This window comes from Cheilinus undulatus, linkage group 12 (genome assembly GCF_018320785.1).
Source record: "Cheilinus undulatus linkage group 12, ASM1832078v1, whole genome shotgun sequence".
In the NCBI taxonomy this organism is placed as follows: Eukaryota; Metazoa; Chordata; class Actinopteri; order Labriformes; family Labridae; genus Cheilinus; species Cheilinus undulatus.
In genome coordinates, this window is record NC_054876.1 from 48490183 (window position 1) to 48510444 (window position 20262).

The 20262-nt window shown below is 39.5% G+C and overlaps 1 protein-coding gene across 2 annotated transcripts in view; it reads left to right on the forward strand.

The window, feature by feature from the left end:
• Positions 1-1468: 1468 nt before the first annotated feature.
• The window catches only part of LOC121518980 (arf-GAP with Rho-GAP domain, ANK repeat and PH domain-containing protein 1), a 28176-nt gene continuing 9382 nt past the window's right edge, over positions 1469-20262 (forward strand). For both annotated transcript variants that reach the window (XM_041801716.1, XM_041801715.1), the window contains exons 1-17: positions 1469-1606; positions 6726-6805; positions 6890-6951; positions 9819-10268; positions 11491-11689; positions 12004-12096; positions 12660-12764; positions 13020-13080; positions 13416-13536; positions 15093-15357; positions 15468-15667; positions 15751-15836; positions 16617-16799; positions 18467-18538; positions 18849-18948; positions 19128-19184; positions 19312-19438. In XM_041801716.1, coding sequence (XP_041657650.1) covers positions 6726-6805; positions 6890-6951; positions 9819-10268; positions 11491-11689; positions 12004-12096; positions 12660-12764; positions 13020-13080; positions 13416-13536; positions 15093-15357; positions 15468-15667; positions 15751-15836; positions 16617-16799; positions 18467-18538; positions 18849-18948; positions 19128-19184; positions 19312-19438 — 2261 coding nt within the window. In that variant the 5' untranslated portion in view covers positions 1469-1606. The remainder of the gene's footprint in view (positions 1607-6725; positions 6806-6889; positions 6952-9818; positions 10269-11490; positions 11690-12003; positions 12097-12659; positions 12765-13019; positions 13081-13415; positions 13537-15092; positions 15358-15467; positions 15668-15750; positions 15837-16616; positions 16800-18466; positions 18539-18848; positions 18949-19127; positions 19185-19311; positions 19439-20262) is intronic.

Here is a 20262-nt window from a genome sequence, read left to right on the forward strand (position 1 = left end):
TTCAGCTGTAATTGTGTGGGGATGCTGAGAGCTGAATCGTGGAAGAACTGCTAAAAATAGCCAAAAGCACAAAAATAACTGAAAATGGCATAAAATGGCATAAAAGCAGCTGAAAATTGCATTCAATAGCTAAAAAGGGTAGAAATAGCTGAGAGTAGCCTTTAAAAGCAGAAAGTAGTCTAAAATAGCTGAAAATAGCCTTAAAATACCTGAAATAGCTTAAGAACAGCTGAAAGTAGCCTTAAAATGGCTAAAAATAGCATAAGAATAGTTGAAAATAGACCATTATTGCCAATATATACCCCTCTTTACAGCTTTTTATGCCACATTTCAAAATTGATATGCCCATTTTTGCCACTTTAAACCATTTTTGACTAAATGTGCCTCAGCTAACCCTGTTTTGCCAGTTTATATAAATTCTTAATTCCATTTCACCAAATTTCCACCTGTTTTTGCCACTTTAATACCATTTCAGCCACTTTTTTATCCCTTTTTACTACTTACTATGCCCTTTTGCCACTTTAACCGATTTTTGCCATTTCTTGTTTCTTTTTTGCCACTTTTCTCTCATTTTTAGCACTTCTAACACATTTCTGCTACTTTAAAATCTAATTACACTACCTTTCCCACCATTTTTCACCGTTATTAACCCATTTTAGCTATTTTTAATGTATTTTGATTCTGTTTTTAACAAAAGGATTTATATTTTAAGAGGGCTACGTACTACACAAATGAATTAAAATGATATTTGTTTCTTTGATAAGAGTGGTTATTATTCAGGTTAAATGTAAAATATCACAGCTTAACTTTACAATGGACCATGGTTTTGCCGGCCCCCAGTTTTTGCTGGGCCCCAGAAAGCTCTCCCATTTTTCCTCTAATGGGCGGCACTCATGACTATTCTTGAATGTTCATGTCTATGTTCAGCCACCTCCAGGTACAGTGGGGGTCCCCGGTCTCTGGCACCTTTATTTTGGGGGTCGCGAGCTGAAAAGGTTGAAAAACACTGCCTCAGATGATTAGAGCTAACATGATTGGTCCATCCTCATGTCTGCCATTGGCTGGTTCAGAGAAAAAAAAATAGATCAGAGATACTAAAGCAACAGAAGGAAGGAAAGAAAAGGAAAGACAAAACTGTATTTAAATAGAACTAGTAAAACATCATAAGAGTAGAAATGTATCAAAAACAGGAGTCGAATATATTTGAATAGAAGTAAATATGTGTGTGTCCATATAACAGGAGTAAAATTAACAGGAGTGATTGTTTTTATAAACCTGGACATTGCAGTGGCATAATTGTCTGTATTGTTCTTTTAAATAAAGTTATAAAGAAAAAATCAAACGTCTTGAACAACACGCAAAGCTCTTGGATCAAAGTTCACCCACACGCCTTCATTCCTGCAACAGGTTGGACGAGTGATGTCAGTAAAAACAGTGAGAGCAGAGGAATGCCGCCCTTCTAACAGACGGCAGATCTGACCCAGCAGGTTTGAGAGTGCAGCAAAGACTCCAGGTACCTGCCGACACACAGACAGGTGAGACGGACAGGTGAGACGGACAGGTGAGACGGACAGGTGAGCAGCAGCAGTCAGGAGCTCTGGTCAAGGTAAGACAGCGCTTTAGTAATCAGTACATCTTTACAGTTTCATTGTGAAAGCCAGATTTGATCCAGACTCAGCAATATCATTTCTGTCTACATGCCAAACTGCAGAGGGTGCATTTAAAGGTGCTGTACGTAGAGTTTTATCATGCTGTGTTTGTTAGAGTTTTAATGAAGTTCTCACATTACCCCAAATATTTTAAATCATTTCCAGTTCCAACCCTGGGTGGACTGATCATCAGCTGCTTATCATTCAGGGCCAGTTTTAGAGATTTGGGGCAGTCACAGCGAGTGAACCAAACTAGAAAGATCTCCTCTCAGACAAGGCCACCCCTGGGTGGGCAGTCATTCACACTGGAATGGATTTACATGTTTCTATTAAACATTAAAGTCAATGTTTTGCTGCTGTAGGGTGTATTTTGATTCTATGGCACACGGTGTATCATTGAAATGCTTCCCATATTGTTGCATAATATAGAGGGATTTCTCACTCTTTGAAGGAGACGTATCTTTTGGCTCTTTCCTTGAAAAGTAAAAAAAACAACAGCATTTTTATTTTTTATTGTAGTCACTAGTGGATATTAACAGGGAAGAGATGTCAAGGGTCAGCCCTGGGTTCATTTTTTTCCTCAACGTGTACCTAAACAATAAGGAGTGAATTTTGTTATCTTCATGTTCTGGAGCCAGGAGGTTAAAAACATGGTCCATCCTAAATTTAAGCATTGATAACCAGGTCACATAAATACTGGACTCCTCGAACAAATCAACCAGGCATCTGAGGAGTTTAAGCAAATCCAAAACAAGGAATGCAAAAGCTAACTACTGTCAGGAAAGCTGTTCTCAGAATCTCCAGAACAGTTTCAGAATCAACTGAATAACATCCTCAATGAAAAAGTCAACGCTCTGTGAACCAGATAAAAAACACGTCAGATCCTCTGTTACGGCTAGCCCCACTCATTCCCCCTCCTAATGGCTCTTTTTCATTCAATAAAATTATGCCTGCTGATGTCCTCAATGCCATCGGAGGGTTAAAGGAGCTGTAGTTCTGGTCCTCATGGTTTAGAAACTAAATATGTTAACCTTTTTGCTCATATACAGTGCCTAACAAATTTAATAGACCACCACCCAAAGTAAGGTTTATGCCACAGCTGCCCTAAATTAACAGCATTGGTAATTACCAAAATCATTTTTGATCTTTCTGCGATGGTTAATACACCAATATGTAGAAGCTCTTTAACCCAAATGATATTTTCAATGCTAAAATAGAATTATCATTGTTATCCATGAATTTTCAAATTTACTGATTTACAAAAAACTAAAAATAGTAAAGCACATTATTATTTCCTGATTAATGTGTCAAATTATAGTTATTTACTGTCATTCCTGAACAGAAAAATGAGTTTCAGTGGCTGAATGTTATGCTTGATTAATTTCTGACTTCTCAGAGAAGCCCAGTGAGCCGGCTCAAATTTGGGTGAATTCAGTTTGAAATTCCTCCTTCCTGTTCAAGATAGTAAAACGTGGAGAGCTCAGTGAAAATGAAAGAGTCCGCATTAAAGCACTTCATGATGCTGGATGGTCTCTGAGACAAATATGACAGGTGGTCTAATACATTTGTTAAGCTCTGTATATTAGCGTGTCCAATTATGGAAATGTTCTCTACTTTATATAGGTAGTATCCATCTGATGTAAATAATCAGTAGTAAATAATCACAGACCCACAAGGTTCTCCAGCCGTCAGTATGTTCTCAGTAAAAAGAGATCCTGCGGTATGATTCTTGGTTCCACACATAGCATGTTCTGTCATTTTAATAATGCGTCTCCACTTGAGAGAGCAGATGTGCTTAAAGAAATGGGACTCTGGATTGACCTTGAGCTCTCCTTCAAACCACATACTGATTATATATGAGGACTGTAAACATAGAAGGACTTACAGCTGCCTGGGTTTGTTGTTAAATGATTTTCATTTCAAGAAAGGAAAAGATTTCACAACTACTTTTTCCCATCCTCAATTACGTTGACATTGTTTGTCAGAATACATCAGGCAGAATCCTTAACTACTGTACATAACTCCCTCTGTAGAATGGGTTTCAGAAGTCACATAGACACCACTGCTTTATGACTCACTCAGCTGGCTTCAACCCAACAACAGTTTCACTGGTTTCACTTCATCTTTAAATGTGTTTGTTTCAAATTCCAACCATATCTAAAACAGCAACTGGTTCCATCTACATCTACATATCTATGAATCATCCCTTCTCCACCGTTCCCAGAATTCATCAGGAAATCGGTTTAGGTTGCTCAGTTACACAGCTCTGACTGGAATAACAAATAATGTCATCAAAGCTAATTAAACATCCCATCCTCTGCTTTTAAAGATAATGTCATCAAAGTTAATTAAACATTCCATCCTCTGCTTTTAAAGATAATGTCATCAAAGTTAATTAAACATCCCATCCTCTGCTTTTAAAGATAATGTCATCAAAGTTAATTAAACATTCCATCCTCTGCTTTTAAAGATAATGTCATCAAAGCTAATTAAACATCCCATCCTCTGCTTTTAAAGATAATGTCATCAAAGTTAATTAAACATTCCATCCTCTGCTTTTAAAGATAATGTCATCAAAGCTAATTAAACATCCCATCCTCTGCTTTTAAAGATAATGTCATCAAAGTTAATTAAACATTCCATCCTCTGCTTTTAAAGATAATGTCATCAAAGTTAATTAAACATCCCATCCTCTGCTTTTAAAGATAATGTCATCAAAGTTAATTAAACATTCCATCCTCTGCTTTTAAAGATAATGTCATCAAAGTTAATTAAACATCCCATCCTCTGCTTTTAAAGATAATGTCATCAAAGTTAATTAAACATTCCATCCTCTGCTTTTAAAGATAATGTCATCAAAGCTAATTAAACATCCCATCCTCTGCTTTTAAAGATGATGTCATCAAAGTTAATTAAACATCCCATCCTCTGCTTTTAAAGATAATGTCATCAAAGTTAATTAAACATCCCATCCTCTGCTTTTAAAGATAATGTCATCAAAGTTGATTAAACATTCCATCCTCTGCTTTTAAAGATAATGTCATCAAAGTTAATTAAACATTCCATCCTCTGCTTTTAAAGATAATGTCATCAAAGTTAATTAAACATTCCATCCTCTGCTTTTAAAGATGATGTCATCAAAGTTAATTAAACATCCCATCCTCTGCTTTTAAAGATAATGTCATCAAAGTTAATTAAACATCCCATCCTCTGCTTTTAAAGATGATGTCATCAAAGCTAATTAAACATCCCATCCTCTGCTTTTAAAGATAATGTCATAAAAGTTAATTAAACATCCCATCCTCTGCCTTTTAAGATAATTTCATCAAAGTTAATTAAACATTCCATCCTCTGCTTTTAAAGATAATGTCATCAAGGCTAATTAAACATTCCATCCTCTGCTTTTAAACATGTCATCACACACTGTAAAAAGCAACATCCATTTTACTCATAAACATTGAGTTGAAATTACTCAGTTCTTCTTAACCTGTTCTACATACTTATTATAAACAAGTTAATTGTACTTCTTGGCCGTAACAGCAAAAGGACTTGATTTACTTAAGTTTACGTAGTTTTAAAAAATTAAGTAAAAGGGGGTATAATTAAGTTGTGTTAACTTAAAAATCCAAAACAGCGATTTGAACTCTATTTTTATGAGCTGATAGAACTTATTTTGAGTTTCAAGTGAACAGTACTCAAACAATTTAAGTATTTTTAGTTATAACTCATATTATTTGAGTTGTGGCAAATCTGCAGTTTTCCCAGAATGCCTTTGGGCACTAAACCTTTATGAACTCTGTTTGCTGCAGCTGTCTTTGCCAGGACACTTTTGAAAAAGAGATTTTTAATTTCAATGAGGTTTTCTCCTGGTTAAAAAAAGGTGAAATAAGATAAATAAATAAAATGCACCATGAGTGAAGTTGCTGTCTCAATTAAAGATTTCCCGCCCATGGGGGGCATTGACTCTGTTGTCAGCATCAGTGAAAGCTGTTTGGCACTCTGTCATTGATGAAGTGGGCTGCCCACAGCCATTGTTGCAAATAGTGGTGTAAGAAAGTCCACCTATGATGAAATGATGACTTACAGAACTTTTGCACTAGCTGATGTTCAAAGGTAATCAGTTATGTAAGATATTTTAAGTGCTATTAACTTATCAGTGTTTACAATGCACTAAAAATATTAAGTATTACACACTCAAAGTAGATGATTTAGGCTAAGTCCTGCAAACTTAAATTAACATTTGAATCTCAGTTGTGAAAACTTAAAATAATTGATTTTAAACTAGTAGTGAATACTTAAATAGTTCAAGTAGAACAAGTACTGCACACAATTAACAAACAAGTTTTTATAACTCACAAAAGTCAAGTGTAGTTTACTTGTTATTTTTGAGGAAACGACCTTCCGTAATTTTTTTAAGTAAGCTCAACTAATTTTTTCTTACAGTGCAGCTAAAAAACATTCCATCCTCTGCTTTTAAACATAATGTCATCACAGCTAAAAACATTCCATCCTTTGCTTTTAAAGATGTCATCAAGGCTAATTAAACATTCCATCCTCTGCTTTTAAAGATGATTTCATCAAAGCTAATTAAACATTCCATCCTCTGCTTTTAAAAATGATTTCATCAAAGCTAATTAAACATTCCATCCTTGCCTTTTGCATGCAGGCCAGTCAAACTCCTGTCCTTCTAACATTTATCATGTATCTAGTCCAGATGGGACTTAGAAAACTTGGAGGCCCTTGGAGTCTGTAGACCCTGGGTGAGTCCCAGCCTTTGCAGCCAATTTTTAAAAGGGTTTTTTATAAACTGAATTAATGTTCCTAAAGCTTCATATTTTAACATGTTTCCATCTTTAACTTTTTAAATGGACTCTGCTGAAAACAACGACTGGATAGCTTAAATTTTCGTTGCTGACTTTGATACAGGAGACTGGGGGTTTGAGTCCTGGTCAGAGCACAATGACTATGTGGTGTGAAGCCTGACTCTGGGGCCACGTGTCCTCTGACCGGGGTCCTGGGCTCTAAACAGAAGGGTGACCTGGTTTCACATTCAACCATTGTCTGTCTCTCTTTAAGATGACTCCTCCCCCTCCTGTCCCCAAGCCTCGGGCTCGCTACACGAGGGATGGTCCAGGCTCCGCCCCTTCTGAGGACAGGTGAGGCCCTCTGTAGATCCACATGAACACATTAAACTTGAGAAGATGACTCTCTGTGTGATAAAAGTTTGATCTGGTTTTCAGAGCCCTGATTGGTGACAGTAACCTGCAGCCAACATCAACCAATGGAGCTCACCTGAGCACAGGTACATTCGTGTCTCTCTAGGACAACGGTTCCCTACATTTTTTCATGACCCTATCTAAGAATCCTCCAGGACTCATTTGGAATAAGAAAGATCCATTTTAAATGTTTTCACTGAAAAATTCCCAATGTTATATTCCTACGGACTTGTTCTAGACAAAGAAGGATGTATGAACTATTCATTATTAAAACAGCTTATTACACAACAGTAGCAACTCACACTAAAAATGTCTGACTGTTCTATCACCACATAGACGCTAGTAATGTGGCCACGCCTACTGCGGCGGCCAGCAGATAGTGACCGGGCATCTCATCAGAGATTTGGGTAAAATCTGAAAGTAGCTGAATCAAAGCGGCATCCTTTCCTGGACCCGATCCAGCCCCAATGCTTACTGGACACCCAGGACTTGGTGGGCTGGTCTAGATGCCAATCTTCAGCCACTCCCTCCATCATCATGGAGGGATCAGCTGGTGGCCTGGAGATGGGCCATGGCTCTGGAGAGTGCCTGGGGATGACCATCAGGATCCCAGAGCAGTACAGGATCAGGGTTGCCATGATAAAGTAGCGAACTGGCATATGGTCCTGTACCTGACCTGTACCAGATGCTGTTTGGTACAGTAAACCCTGATCTTGGTGCTTCCACTGCCAACCCCTCCCTTACTGTAGGCGGGGCTTAGGTCTCATGGTGATTGCTGTGTCAGCTGTCACATCATAGTGGTGTAACTCACATTAGCCCGCCATTAAATGATGAAGAAGAAGAGGGTGCGATTTGGTCCAGCTGTTTGTTATCTTCAGTCACAGCACCTTTATTCTGAAATCTACAGGATATTTAAACATGGTGACTTCTCTCCTTTCCACATTACTGCTGTTTGACAGGAAGTAGTCTTTCAGCCAATCAACAGACTGCAGTGAGACTAGCTCCACCCTCATTTATTAAACAGAATCCAGACCAAAGCTGAACATTCACCAGACACTCCAAAACCAGCAAATTCTCTCTATAAATCCTGCTCCACCTGGAAAGGTGCGTATGTAGATCAGAGAGCTTCATCTACACTCGTAGCTCTGTTGCCTGGTTAAATCCAGTAAGGTGAAACAAGTGTGGCGAGGAAGGCATGTCAGTTTAGTCTGAGGGTCTACAGCTCGTTAACGTCACCAAGCTAAAGTAAACTTTAAACATGTAAGGTGTTTAAAAAAGAACTCATTCTCATATTACACAGTCAAACATGGCCAACGAGACAGGCATAAATGAAGCTGGTTGTGATGGTGTGGGTAGTAAAAGTCAGGATAAGGTTAAATACATTTCTGGTCTCCCTCTGCCTCTCTCATGGGTCATCTCATTGGTTTCTGAAGGACCTGTAGCTCTGTTATTCTGAAGGACCTGTAGCTCAGTGTTTCTGAAGGACCTGTAGCTCAGTGTTTCTGAAGGACCTGTAGCTCAGTGTTTCTGAAGGACCTGTAGCTCTGTGTTTGTGAATGACCTGTAGCTCAGTGTTTGTGAATGACCTGTAGCTCTGTGTTTGTGACGAACCGGTAGCTCAGTGGTTGTGAAGAACCAGTAGCTCAGTGGTTGTGAAGAACCAGTAGCTCAGTGGTTGTGAAGAACCAGTAGCTCAGTGTTTGTGACGAACCAGTAGCTCAGTGGTTGTGAAGAACCTGTAGCTCAGTGGTTGTGAAGAACCTGTAGCTCAGTGGTTGTGAAGAACCTGTAGCTCAGTGGTTGTGAAGAACCAGTAGCTCAGTGTTTGTGAAGAACCAGTAGCTCAGTGGTTGTGAAGAACCAGTAGCTCAGTGGTTGTGAAGAACCTGTAGCTCAGTGGTTGTGAAGAAGTTTATTTACAGGTGTATGGGTGGTCCAACATGCACGTCAGGCGCAACACCTGATGTTCTTTCTAAGTATAACAGAGACTGGAGTGCAGATTCCCAGATTCCAAGCCTCCAGAGTTCTACGTTTGTTCCCAACAGGACTGTTTGAGAAACATCCTCTAACCTGTTCCCTTGCAGCAGTCATTCATCAGATGTGTTTGTGGCCAAAGACTGAGACTCTGGGACAGAAAAAGGAGAGAGTGAAGGAATCAAACCATCAAATACCTGATCTGATGTTGTCAGGGTTTTAATCAAACAAGATCAAACTGGAGATAGATTCTAGCGTACAGGCGTACAGCAGCGTCATTGATGTTTGTAAAAACCGTTCTGTGAATGTCAGAGCTGTTCCAGGTAAACAGAGGATCTAAGAGTAACACTCTGAATCTACCTGGATATTTTGACTCCAGGTAATTTGTGAGGAGTCTGGTTTTATTTTTAGCTCCTGCTGACGTGTTTCTGCAAGCCCTGCTCTGTGAAACCGGTTTGTTGTGGATGTTTGTGGTGATTAGTCCTCAGGATGTAATCTCAGCTCAGCTCTGTTCAGACATTACAAACATCCACTTCATTTAATGGTTTTACTGGTCTTCTGTCATTATACTGGTTTAATTTTTTAAAGCTTCAAAGAATGATTAATTGTTTTGAAAGTCCAAACTTGGGATAGCCTAAGAACTCTTATTATGGAAGTCTTCCCTTCAACATTTAAAAGGACTGTTACTGTGAAAGTCTTCATTGGTATGGTTTTACAACTCTTATTTTGAAAATCATCTTTGGTACAGTTTAAGAACTCTTATTTTATAAGTCTTCCTGGCTATGATTTAAACATTCTTATTTTAAGTGATCTGGTCAAGGACTCTTATTCTGAAAGTCTTCATTGGTATGATTAAACTTTGACTTTTATTGTGAAATACTTATTTGGTCCAATAAGAGCTGTTATTGGGAAAGTCATCCTTGGTATGGTTAACAGCCTTTTATTTTGAAACTTTTTCCTGTTTTTATTTCCTCCCTAGGTGATGCAGCCCTTCCTGTTCCTCCTGGAGGGTCGACTAATGGTGCCAACTTCCCGACTCTTGCCGGTATCACTGACATCATCGCCAACAACATCCCGTCGTTGGCTGGACTGGCCCACTCCATTGGTGGCTCCGGCCCTACAGCGGCGGCAAGCCCGCCCCCCACAGCCCCCCCCTCCATAGACAGCATCACTAACAGCATCGGGGCCCACATTCCTAGCTTAGCGGGAGCTGCTAGCACTGTGGCTAACCCTGATGGAACCCTAGACTCCGCCTCCACCAGCACACCTGTACCTGAAGCTAACAAAGGAGCTGTTAAATTAGATAGCATCTTTAGCTCCATAGCTAACATGCCTGGATTTACAGGAATGATGGATAGTGTGACCCTGCCCACTGCATCACCGTCAGCCCCTCCACCGCCACAGAGCATCAATGGAGACTCACCTGCAGGTAAATCGATCATTTAACGATCAATAAAGGTGAAACAGAGAGACAGAAACAAAGACAACAACCTTGTGGTGAATTTTGGGGCCTCAGGTTTCTGGTAGTTTCTGGGCCGAACTCTGGGTCCATATCTTGTGTTTATTTACTCTTATGGGAGGTTGTGCACACTTTATGAGCTTTTCATTCGTCATTTGTTTATAAATTTGGCTGTGTTTTTCTATTTGGCAAGAATTTTGGCAAGACTGTACTTATTTGACTCTATTTCCAGCTCAGCTTCTACAGTAAATGTAAAATAAACTGTTTACAAGCAAACGTTACACTCAAGCTGTTAAGAGCAAAAAATGCCCCATTGAAACCCATTCAAACTGCAGTTTTTGATCTCACTTCCATTAAAGCATAATACATGCATTTTATTAGATCTGGGTGTTAGTCTGGGCCTTTCTCTCCGAATTAATCATTTTTGCCACTCTCCACCAGGTGGCATCATTCTGACCATATTTGGCATGTGGAGAAAATGCTTAACATACAAAAAATAATAATGCATAAAAATCTGCGTTGCTGCTAATCATTGACATATCCCTGGCTGTAATAGTTATAACTATTGCTACACACTGGCTGTTGTGCCACGGCCCAACCTGCGCTGGGGTACGAGGGCCCCAGTTTATTTTTTGTTAGTTGTTTATTTTTGGGTTTTTTTTTTTCATTAGAAAACATGGTGGCATCATGACAAAAAGATTGCCATTGAAAGTGTGAAAATCTATAAAATCTGAATGAATATTTGATATCAATGATAAGGTCAGGTGCAGGTGAAAAATTAGCTTGATGAAAGTAGAATAGAATATTAAAGGGGAAGTGTTATGCAAAAATCCCTTTTTCAGTCTTTTCTAATGAAAATATGGGCCCATGGCCTGTCCACAATCCCCTGGATTTTTTGTCTGAATTTATTTACCAGGAACTAAAACAGTGTTTATTTCAAAAACATGTTCATGAATAATGAGGGAGAAAAGCTGTTAAAGAGGCACCAATAATGCTTTAAAAGAACACGCTGATATACTTTCTAGACAATAAAGCCTGTGGTATAAAGACACCTGTGTCTGGAAATTCCAGTCACTGGTTAATCAGAATTCATGGCTACAATTGCACTGTGAAAACAAAAGAACACTAACTCTTTAGCTGGTATCTAAATGAATTGTTAATAAAAATGTAAACATCTTTTTTTGTGTTCCAGGTGTGAAGCAGAGTCCTCATCCAATCAGAGACCGGGATCCGTACGTCACCGTTTTGGCTTCTTGGGCAAGCCAGGAGGAGATGGATACTGACTCGTCCAATGAGGAGGAGGAAACAGGAGTTAGCCTGGCCCCCTCTGAAGCAGGGGGTCCATCAGAAGGAGATCCTGCTGCCAACACGTCTATAAACACCAGCAACACGTATGTAACACATGATTAAGCCAATCAGGATTAATACGGCAGAACTATCTGATCCTCTCACAGAGCCTCTCAGACATGTGACATGGATAAATATAACTTAAACTAAAAAATAAGCTGATCTTAAAGGATTCAGCAGATTATCACAGATCTACTGCTGAGTCAGACTGGCAGCTCAAAGGTTCCAGCAGGGGGCGCTCCTGTTCCTCAGTGATCAGAGCTCAGTGACAACAAGGTTGACAGGATAGGCATGGTAAATGAAGGTTAATGGGGTGCTGCTGCTTCCTTAACGCCCATACTTGGCATCCTCCTTTCAGTCCTTCAGGTCGTCTCATCCCCACCCGGCCGGCCCCGCCCCCTCCTGTTAATCCAGGCAAAACAGAGAAGCCTACGAAACAGAAGAAACCAAGGTACGTTCACAAACCCGAGAGATGCAATAAAGACTGTTTCTGATCATTTACAACTCTGTTTCTCTTCACAATACCTACACTACAAATCCAGATTCCACAAAAGTTGGGAATTGTGCCAAATGTTAAAAACAGTGATTTATGAATCCTTTTTCACCGATATTTATATTTATTTAAGTTGTGACTGAGTTCAGTTATCACATTCTGTGCTTCATAATGCACCATACAATGTCAATGAGAGACAGGTTCCCTTATGTTGACTGTGCAAGGAGCTCCTCGCCAGTTCCACCCACTTTTACTGAAGTTGCCAAATGTGTACCACTATCTGGCAAAAACTGAGGGAAAAATTTTGGTGAACCTCAAAATTTGTTTATTTTTTATTATTCCAGCTAGAAGTTCTGTTGTCTGAAAGCTCTAGGAAGAATATTTGATATGTTGGCCTAACCTATTACAGAAAACTTGACTCTTCCTGTTCATAATCCTGAGTTAACCAATCAGAGCTCAATTAGGCGATGATGGGTTGAATACTGTAACAGATGAAAACCTTCAATGTGTTTGTGGTGCAGAGCCGCCACCATCAGAGTGTCACGGAAAAAAGGAGGCAGCAAGAGTTCAGCCCCACAGAGCGCAGTGGTACGATCCAGCTGGTTGGATGTCTGGAAGGGATTCAGGTCAATACAGGATGGATGGATGTATGTGTGGCTGGATGGATGGATGGTTGGATGATGGCTAGATGGATGCATGGATAGATGGTTAGATGAAGGTTGATAGATGGTCCGATGATGGATGGATGGATGGATGGATGATAGATGGTTGGGTGATGGATGGATGAAGGTTGATAGATGGTTGGATGATGGATGGATGGATGAGTGGATGGATGGATGGATGGATGGTTATATAATGGTACCATGGTTTCTCTCTTACAGACATAATGTTTTATGGGCGTCGTTGGACGGTCAGCTGATGTCCCTGTGGAAGAAGCGTACGGTAGGTCAGCAACACTGATGCCACCATCTTTGAGTCCATTGTGATAGTTACTTTGTCGGACTAGAGGATCACAGAGACATTAATGACCTCTGATCATCCAGAGTTCTCTGTGCTCTCATTGGTCAGTGTCAGGTGTGATGGAAAAGTCAGTCCAGACTTTTTAGGGAAGGTTGTGGGACATCCCACATGTGACCTTGATTATCGTTCACTAAAAAGGATAAAAACACTAATTTTCAGGGCCATATAGTCCTGGAATCATTGTTTTAATGTGTAGTCTGATCCAGAACTCTGAGTACCAGCCTGTGTTCTGATGGGTGCGTTTGATTTGTTGACAGGATCGTTTCAGTGAGCTGCTCTTCCATGTCTCCAGTATCACCAACATAAAGAAACAGGATAAAGGCAGATTCTCTGTTTACTTCAGGAAGAAACACTACGACTTCATGGCTCACAGTGACGGTGAGAAACCTGCTGAAGGGCTTTAAAATGAAAATGGAATTGTTTTTCATGTTTTCTATAAAGTCCAGAGGATGATTTCATAACTACCGCTATGCACAAGGGTTGCACCAAAACAACTAAAACCACTGAAGTCTCCATCCCAGGACAGTACCAGCCAGTGTGACGGTGTGACACAACACGTGCGTACTCACATCATTGAAACGCCGTCTCAATCATGATTTCAATCAACCCAGACAAAGAGACTCTGACAGTGACACTCACCATTACAACAGGGACCTACTGGTTTACAAAAACAGAGGGAAAAAGACCCAACATCCCAGCTTCACCAACATTCCATTCTCTGCTTTTAAAGATGACGTCATCCTTTAACACTTTTAACATCCCATCCTTGCCTTCAAATTTGGGGGTGTCCTTTACAGCTTATGAACATTCCATCCTTGCCTTTAAATATGACATCATCCTTTAGAGCTTTTAAACAATCCATTCTTGCCTTTGAATATGATGCCGTTCTTTTAAGCTCATAAACATTCCATCCTTGCCTTTAAATGAGGAGGGAATCCTTTAGAGCGTATGAACATTCCATCCTTGCCTTTTAATATGATGTCTTCCTTCAAAGCTAATAAACATTCCATCCTTGCCTTAAGGTGAGGAGGGCATCCTTTATAGCTTATGAACACTCCATCCCTGCTATTTAAAGAAATATCTTCCTTTACATCTCATAAAACATTTCATCCTTGCCTTTTAAGAAAATGTCATCCTTTGAAGCTCATTAAACATTCCATCCTTGCTATTTAGAGACAATTTCATCTTTTGAAGCTTTTAAAACATCCCATCCTTGCTATTTAAAGAAAATGTCTTCCTTTTAGGCTTCTAAAACATTCCATCCTTGCTATTTAAAGAAAACATCGTCCTTTGTAGCTTCTAAAACATTCCACCCTTGCTCTTTAAAGAAAATGTCATCCTTTGAAGCTTTTAAAACATTCCATCCTTGCCTTTTAAATAAAATGTCACTCATTCAAGCTTCTAAAACATCCCCCCCCCACTATTTCAAGAAAATGTCATCCTTTGAAGCTTTTAAAACATTCCACCCTTGCTATTTAAAGAAACTGTCATCCTTTGGATCTCATAAAACATTCGGTCCTTCGTATTTAGAGAAAATTTCATCCTTTAAAACTTTTAAAACATTTAATCCTTGCTATTTAGAGAAAATTTCATCCTTTGGATCTAATAAAACATTACACCCTTGCTATTTTGAGAAAATTTCATCCTTTGGTGATCATAAAACATTCCATCCTTGCTATTTAGAGAAAATTTCATCCTTTGGATCTAATAAAACATTACACCCTTGCTATTTTGAGAAAATGTCATCCTTGAAGCTTTTAAAACATTCCATCCTTGCTATTTAAGAAAAATTTCATCCGTTGAAGCTTTCAAACATTCCATCCTTGCTATTAAAAGAAAATGTCATTCTTAACAGCTTCTAAAACATTCCATCCTTGCTTTTGGAGATGTAGTCATAATCCTATGAATATTGTTTGTGATTTTTTAACCCTCAGAGGTCCATGAAGGCTGGGTCACATCTCTCTTGGCATGTAGAGGCCAGCCAAGTCCCGACCCCCCGGTACACCATGGACCAATCACCATCAAGGACCCTCGAAGCCGTGTCTACGCCGCTCTGTGGGGTCATGACCTCTGGATTTACCCCAACAAGGAGGGCTTTCAGCTGGGCATCGCCTCGTTCTCTGTCCCCCTGAACGTGGCCACAGTGAAATCTATAGGGAAACACTCGTTCAGTCTCATTACGCCATACAAGAGTTTCAAGTACGCACCTGTCCACCTGTCACTCACCTGGTTATGTAGTAGCCATGTTTAATCTGTGGTTTATTCTTCTGTTTGTACCTCCTCACCTGTCCTGCACCTCACCTTTGCAGTCTCTCAGTTGATTCGTCGAAGGATCTGTCTACCTGGATAGACACTCTGTCTTCATCTATCAGCAGTGCTCTGTCCAACAGCCAGGTGGCGCTGCGTCTGTGGGAGAACCCTGACAATAAAGTGTGTGGTGACTGTGGATCAGCCAATCCTGAGTGGGCATCAGTCAACCTGCTGTTGGTCGTGTGTCAGGCCTGTGCAGGTACGAGCTAACAGACCAATCAGAGAGGCTGAAAATGTTAATGTTGGACAGGTACGTGTAACACACCTGGATTCTGTTCTCAGGTGTGCATCGAGCTCTGGGCAGTAACCTGTCCAAGATACGCAGTCTGAAGATGGACAGCAAGGTGTGGACCGAACCACTTGTACAGGTGAGGGGGGAACGAACCACTCACACAGGTGAGGGGGGAACAAACCACTCACACAGGTGAGGGGGGAATGAACCACTTGTACAGGTGAGGGGGGAACGAACCACTGGTACAGGTTAGGGGGGAATGAACCACTCGTACAGGTGAGGGGGGAATGAACCACTCGTACAGTCGAGGGGGGAATGAACCACTCCTATAGGTGAGGGGGGAATGAACCACTCCTATAGGTGAGGGGGGAATGAACCACTCGTATAGGTGAGGGGGGAATGAACCACTAGTACAGTCGAGGGGGGAATGAACCACTAGTACAGTCGAGGGGGGAATGAACCACTCGTATAGGTGAGGGGGGAATGAACCACTCGTATAGGTGAGGGGGGAAAGAACCACTCGTATAGGTGAGGGGGGAAAGAACCACTCGTATAGGTGAGGGGGGAATGAACCACTCGTATAGGTGAGGGGGGAATGAACCACTCGTATAGGTGAGGGGGAATGAACCACTCGTATAGGTGAGGGGGGAAAGAACCACTCGTATAGGTGAGGGGGGAATGAACCACTTGTATAGGTGAGGGGGGAATGAACCACTTGTATAGGTGAGGGGGAAAGAACCATTCATATAGGTGAGGGGGAATGAACCACTTGTATAGGTGAGGGGGGAATGAACCACTTGTATAGGTGAGGGGGGAAAGAACCACTTACACAGCTTAAAGTTGTCAAAGGATGTGTTTTAGGACACAGGCAGAGGAAATGATTTAATTTGTGATCTTTGACCTTTTATTCTCCCAGCTTTTTGTTACTTATGGTAACCGGCTGGCCAATCAGGTGTGGGCCCCGGCAGTGCCGGCGGCGGAGCAGCTGCGTCCAGAGTCGTCTGATGAGGAGAGGTCAAGGTTCATTCAGGATAAATACAGCAAGGGGCGCTACAGACGAGTCCATGCTCTGGCCTCATCTCAGTCTCTGATGGACCAGGTGAGACTGGTTAGAATCCGAGTTAATTCAGGAAGTTTATTTAAGTCAATCAAGTTTAGTTAAGCAAAGTTAAGTTAATCTTTCAAGAAAGTTAAAATAATTTCAGTTAAGTTTAATTAAGTTTAATCAGATTATCATGTTAATTTAGGTTTCGATAAGGTTAAGTTGAGTAAATTTAAGTAAACTTGAGTTTAATTAAGTTTAATTTAGTTTCTTTAAGTTAGATTAAGCTTCGTCAACTTTTATTAAAGTTATGTTAAGTTAATTCAGCTAAGTTGAATTTAGCTCAGACATTATGTCTGAATTAAGTCATTTAAGTCTATTTTAGTTTTCCTAAGTTTAGTTAAGTTAACTTAAGTTTAAGTTACATTTATTCAAGTTAAGATAAATCAAGTTTGTTGAAGTTATATTGATTTAAGTTTGGTTAAGCTAAGTTTAAGTTAAGTCAAGATGAGTTCATTTAAGTTTAGTTTGGCTGGGTTAAGAGTAAAAGTAAGTTAAGTCATGTTAAGTTAATTTAGTGTGAGTACAGTGAGGTTATGTTAGTTTAAGATTAGTTAAGTTTTAGTTAAGTTAGATCAAGCTAAGTCAATTTTAGTGAAATAGCGTTATGGTTTTTCAGTTAAGTCAAATTTAGCTGAGTTTAATTCTGTTCATTTAAGTTTAGTTTTGTTAAATTAAGTCAGGTTATTTAAGTTTTCTTAAGTCACATTAAGTTAACTTAAGTTTAGTTAAGTCAATTTAAGTTAAGATAAATCAAGTTTATTGAAGTTGCATCGATTCAAGTTGGGTTATGTTAAGTTTCAGTTAAATAAGATTAAGCTAAATTAATTTTTAGTAAAGTATAGTTAAGTTATTTCAGTTAAGTCAAATTTAGTTTAGTTTAATTCTGTTGATTTAAGTTTAGTTTTGTTGAATCAAGTTGTTATCTAAGTTTTCTTAAGTTGAGTTGAGTTATGTTAAGTCAATTTTATTGAAGTTCTTTGATTGAGGTTGGGTTTTGTTAAGTTAAGGTTAAAGTCAAGTTGTATTAACTTAGGTTTTGTTATTTTCATTTAACTCAGATTATCTGGAGCCCAGGAAAGTTGTGTTCAATTTAGATAAAGTAATTTTAGTTAAGTTTGATTAATTGATTTTTTATTTTAGTTAAGTTCAGTTCACTTAAGTTAAATCAAGTTTATTGAAGTTATGTTTATTTAAGTTAAGTCAAGTTGAGTTCAGTTTTGTTACACTGAGTTAAGTTTAGAAGGGTTAGGTTGATTTTAAAAGAAGTTTTGTTAAGTTCTGTTCATTTCAGTTTAGTTTAGCTGGTTAATTTAAGTCAAGTTAAGTTAGGTTGAGTCTAGTCATGTTAAGTTTTGTTGAGTTTTGTTGAGTTCTGTTCATTTAAATTAGTTTAGTTTACTGTACATGCAGTTAAGTTAAATTAAGTGTAAATAAGTTAAGGACCAATGAGAGCCCTCAGACCAGGAAACATTGTCATCATTGCTGTGTCATTTACAGCTCACAAACATTATTCAGTGAATTATAATCAATTTAAAAAGCATGGCCTGTTTCAAAAGTAGATAAGGTTTTATAACAGCACCCCTGGTTGTCCGCCAGAGGACGTGGAGCTAAGGAGGCTCCTGATTGGTGGGAATGATTCTCTTCTTTAACCTGTGTTTCAGCGTCTTCGTGAGGTGGTGGTGTGTGGAGATAAGGTGGAGGAAACCATGTCATTGATCTGCTCCGGAGCAAAGGTTTGTTTAGCTGGTCTCGTTTGCTGCTTTATCTGTTTGATTGAAATAAACGTATGAATGGTAATAATGGCAATGATTATCATTTTTTAATCAATTATTGTATTGAAAACAAAATAATCTCACAGAGTCAGAAACGTCACTCTCTCTCTCACTCTAAATGCCTCTGATCTTTTCCTGTAAAGTTAAATCTTTTGCTCTTCTTGACGATTTCTCTGTAAAAATTAAATTTAAATGAACTTTAGGTGAGACTCTGTGACTCCAGGTGTGACTCAGACAGGTGACATCCCTAATCACTGTTACCTGTGTACAGGTGGCTCAGGCAGACCTTCAGAGCCCCTCCCCCATCCTGCTGGCTGAGAGAGCCAATCAGGCCCAACAGACCGAGCTGCTCCGCCTCAACAATTACACAAGTAAGTGACCACAGAGCTCTACAGGGCCCGCCCACTTTTTTATCACCTCTGGTACCTGGAGTCAGCGCCCCCACCCAGGTCCTCCAATGAGGTGGGTGGTAGGGTGGCGCCCCCTACTGACCAGCTGATACTGACATAAAGTATCTTCATTCACATATTTCTATTATTTTTGTATTCAGAGGTTCCACCTTACCAGCCACAGTCAGCCAACAGGAGGACTGACTCCGTCCCCTCAGGTAGGCCCTGACGCTCTGATTTTTTCCATCTTATACTGAATTAAACCTTGGTAGACCAGAGTCTTGAGGATGGTCTGATCTGGTTCTCGTTAACTCCTCGGACTCTGATTGGTGTGTTTGTGTTCAGGTGAGGAGGAGGAGGAGCTTCACGGTAAACTGGAAGACGATCGCTTCCTGTTCTCGTTAGAAAATGACTCAGCGGCCTGTGACGTCCTCGACCTACGAGAAATTCTCTCCGTGTTCCTCCAACAAGGGTAAAAACTAAAAACTATCACAAGTACTCCTACAGGAGTTAAATAATTCAGAGACTGGAGAAGTCACTAGAAGCTGCATTTTCAGTTGGATTTTGGGAAACCATTTGAAGCATTCGTTGTTTCGAGATATTTTAATTCTTTCTGTATGAATCGTTCTTGGCTTACAGCTGAAAGTCTGCACATTTTCACAATAAACCTGATCTACAGTGGGGGATTAAACATTTTCGTTGCAGCTGTAGAACAAAAAGAAAGGCAACTCGTCCTACTCCCAAACTTCCCCAAAAATGTAAATGTATCCCCCAAAATTCCATATAAATTACTGAAAATTCTAAGCAAGTTTCCCAAAATCTAAAATCTAAATTCCTCCATACTCTGACCCCCTAACCCTTCCAAATAAATGTCACCTAAGAACATGAAAAATTTGGAAAATTCTCAATTAAATTCCGCAGAACATCTTTAAAAAACATAACGACATTTTTTCATAAAAATACAGGGAAAAAAAACGTGAAAGGACACTCCCCCTAAAATTCCAGACAATTTCCCCAAAAGTTACTAATAAACTTCCCCAAAATTCATGAGAAATTCCAGGTTCCTCAAAATATAAATGCAAATTCCAAGCAAAATTTCCAATCAAATTTCTAAAAATGCACAAATAAATCTGCCCCAAAACCATGGTAGACAAAGGAAAATTTTGAAACAGAATGCCAGAAAACATCACCAAAAAAAAAATCCAAAAATTTACATGAAAATTCAGGAAACAATTTAAAGGAAATTTCATCCAAAATTCCCGATAAAAATCTGAAAAAATCTCAAAATTCTAAATG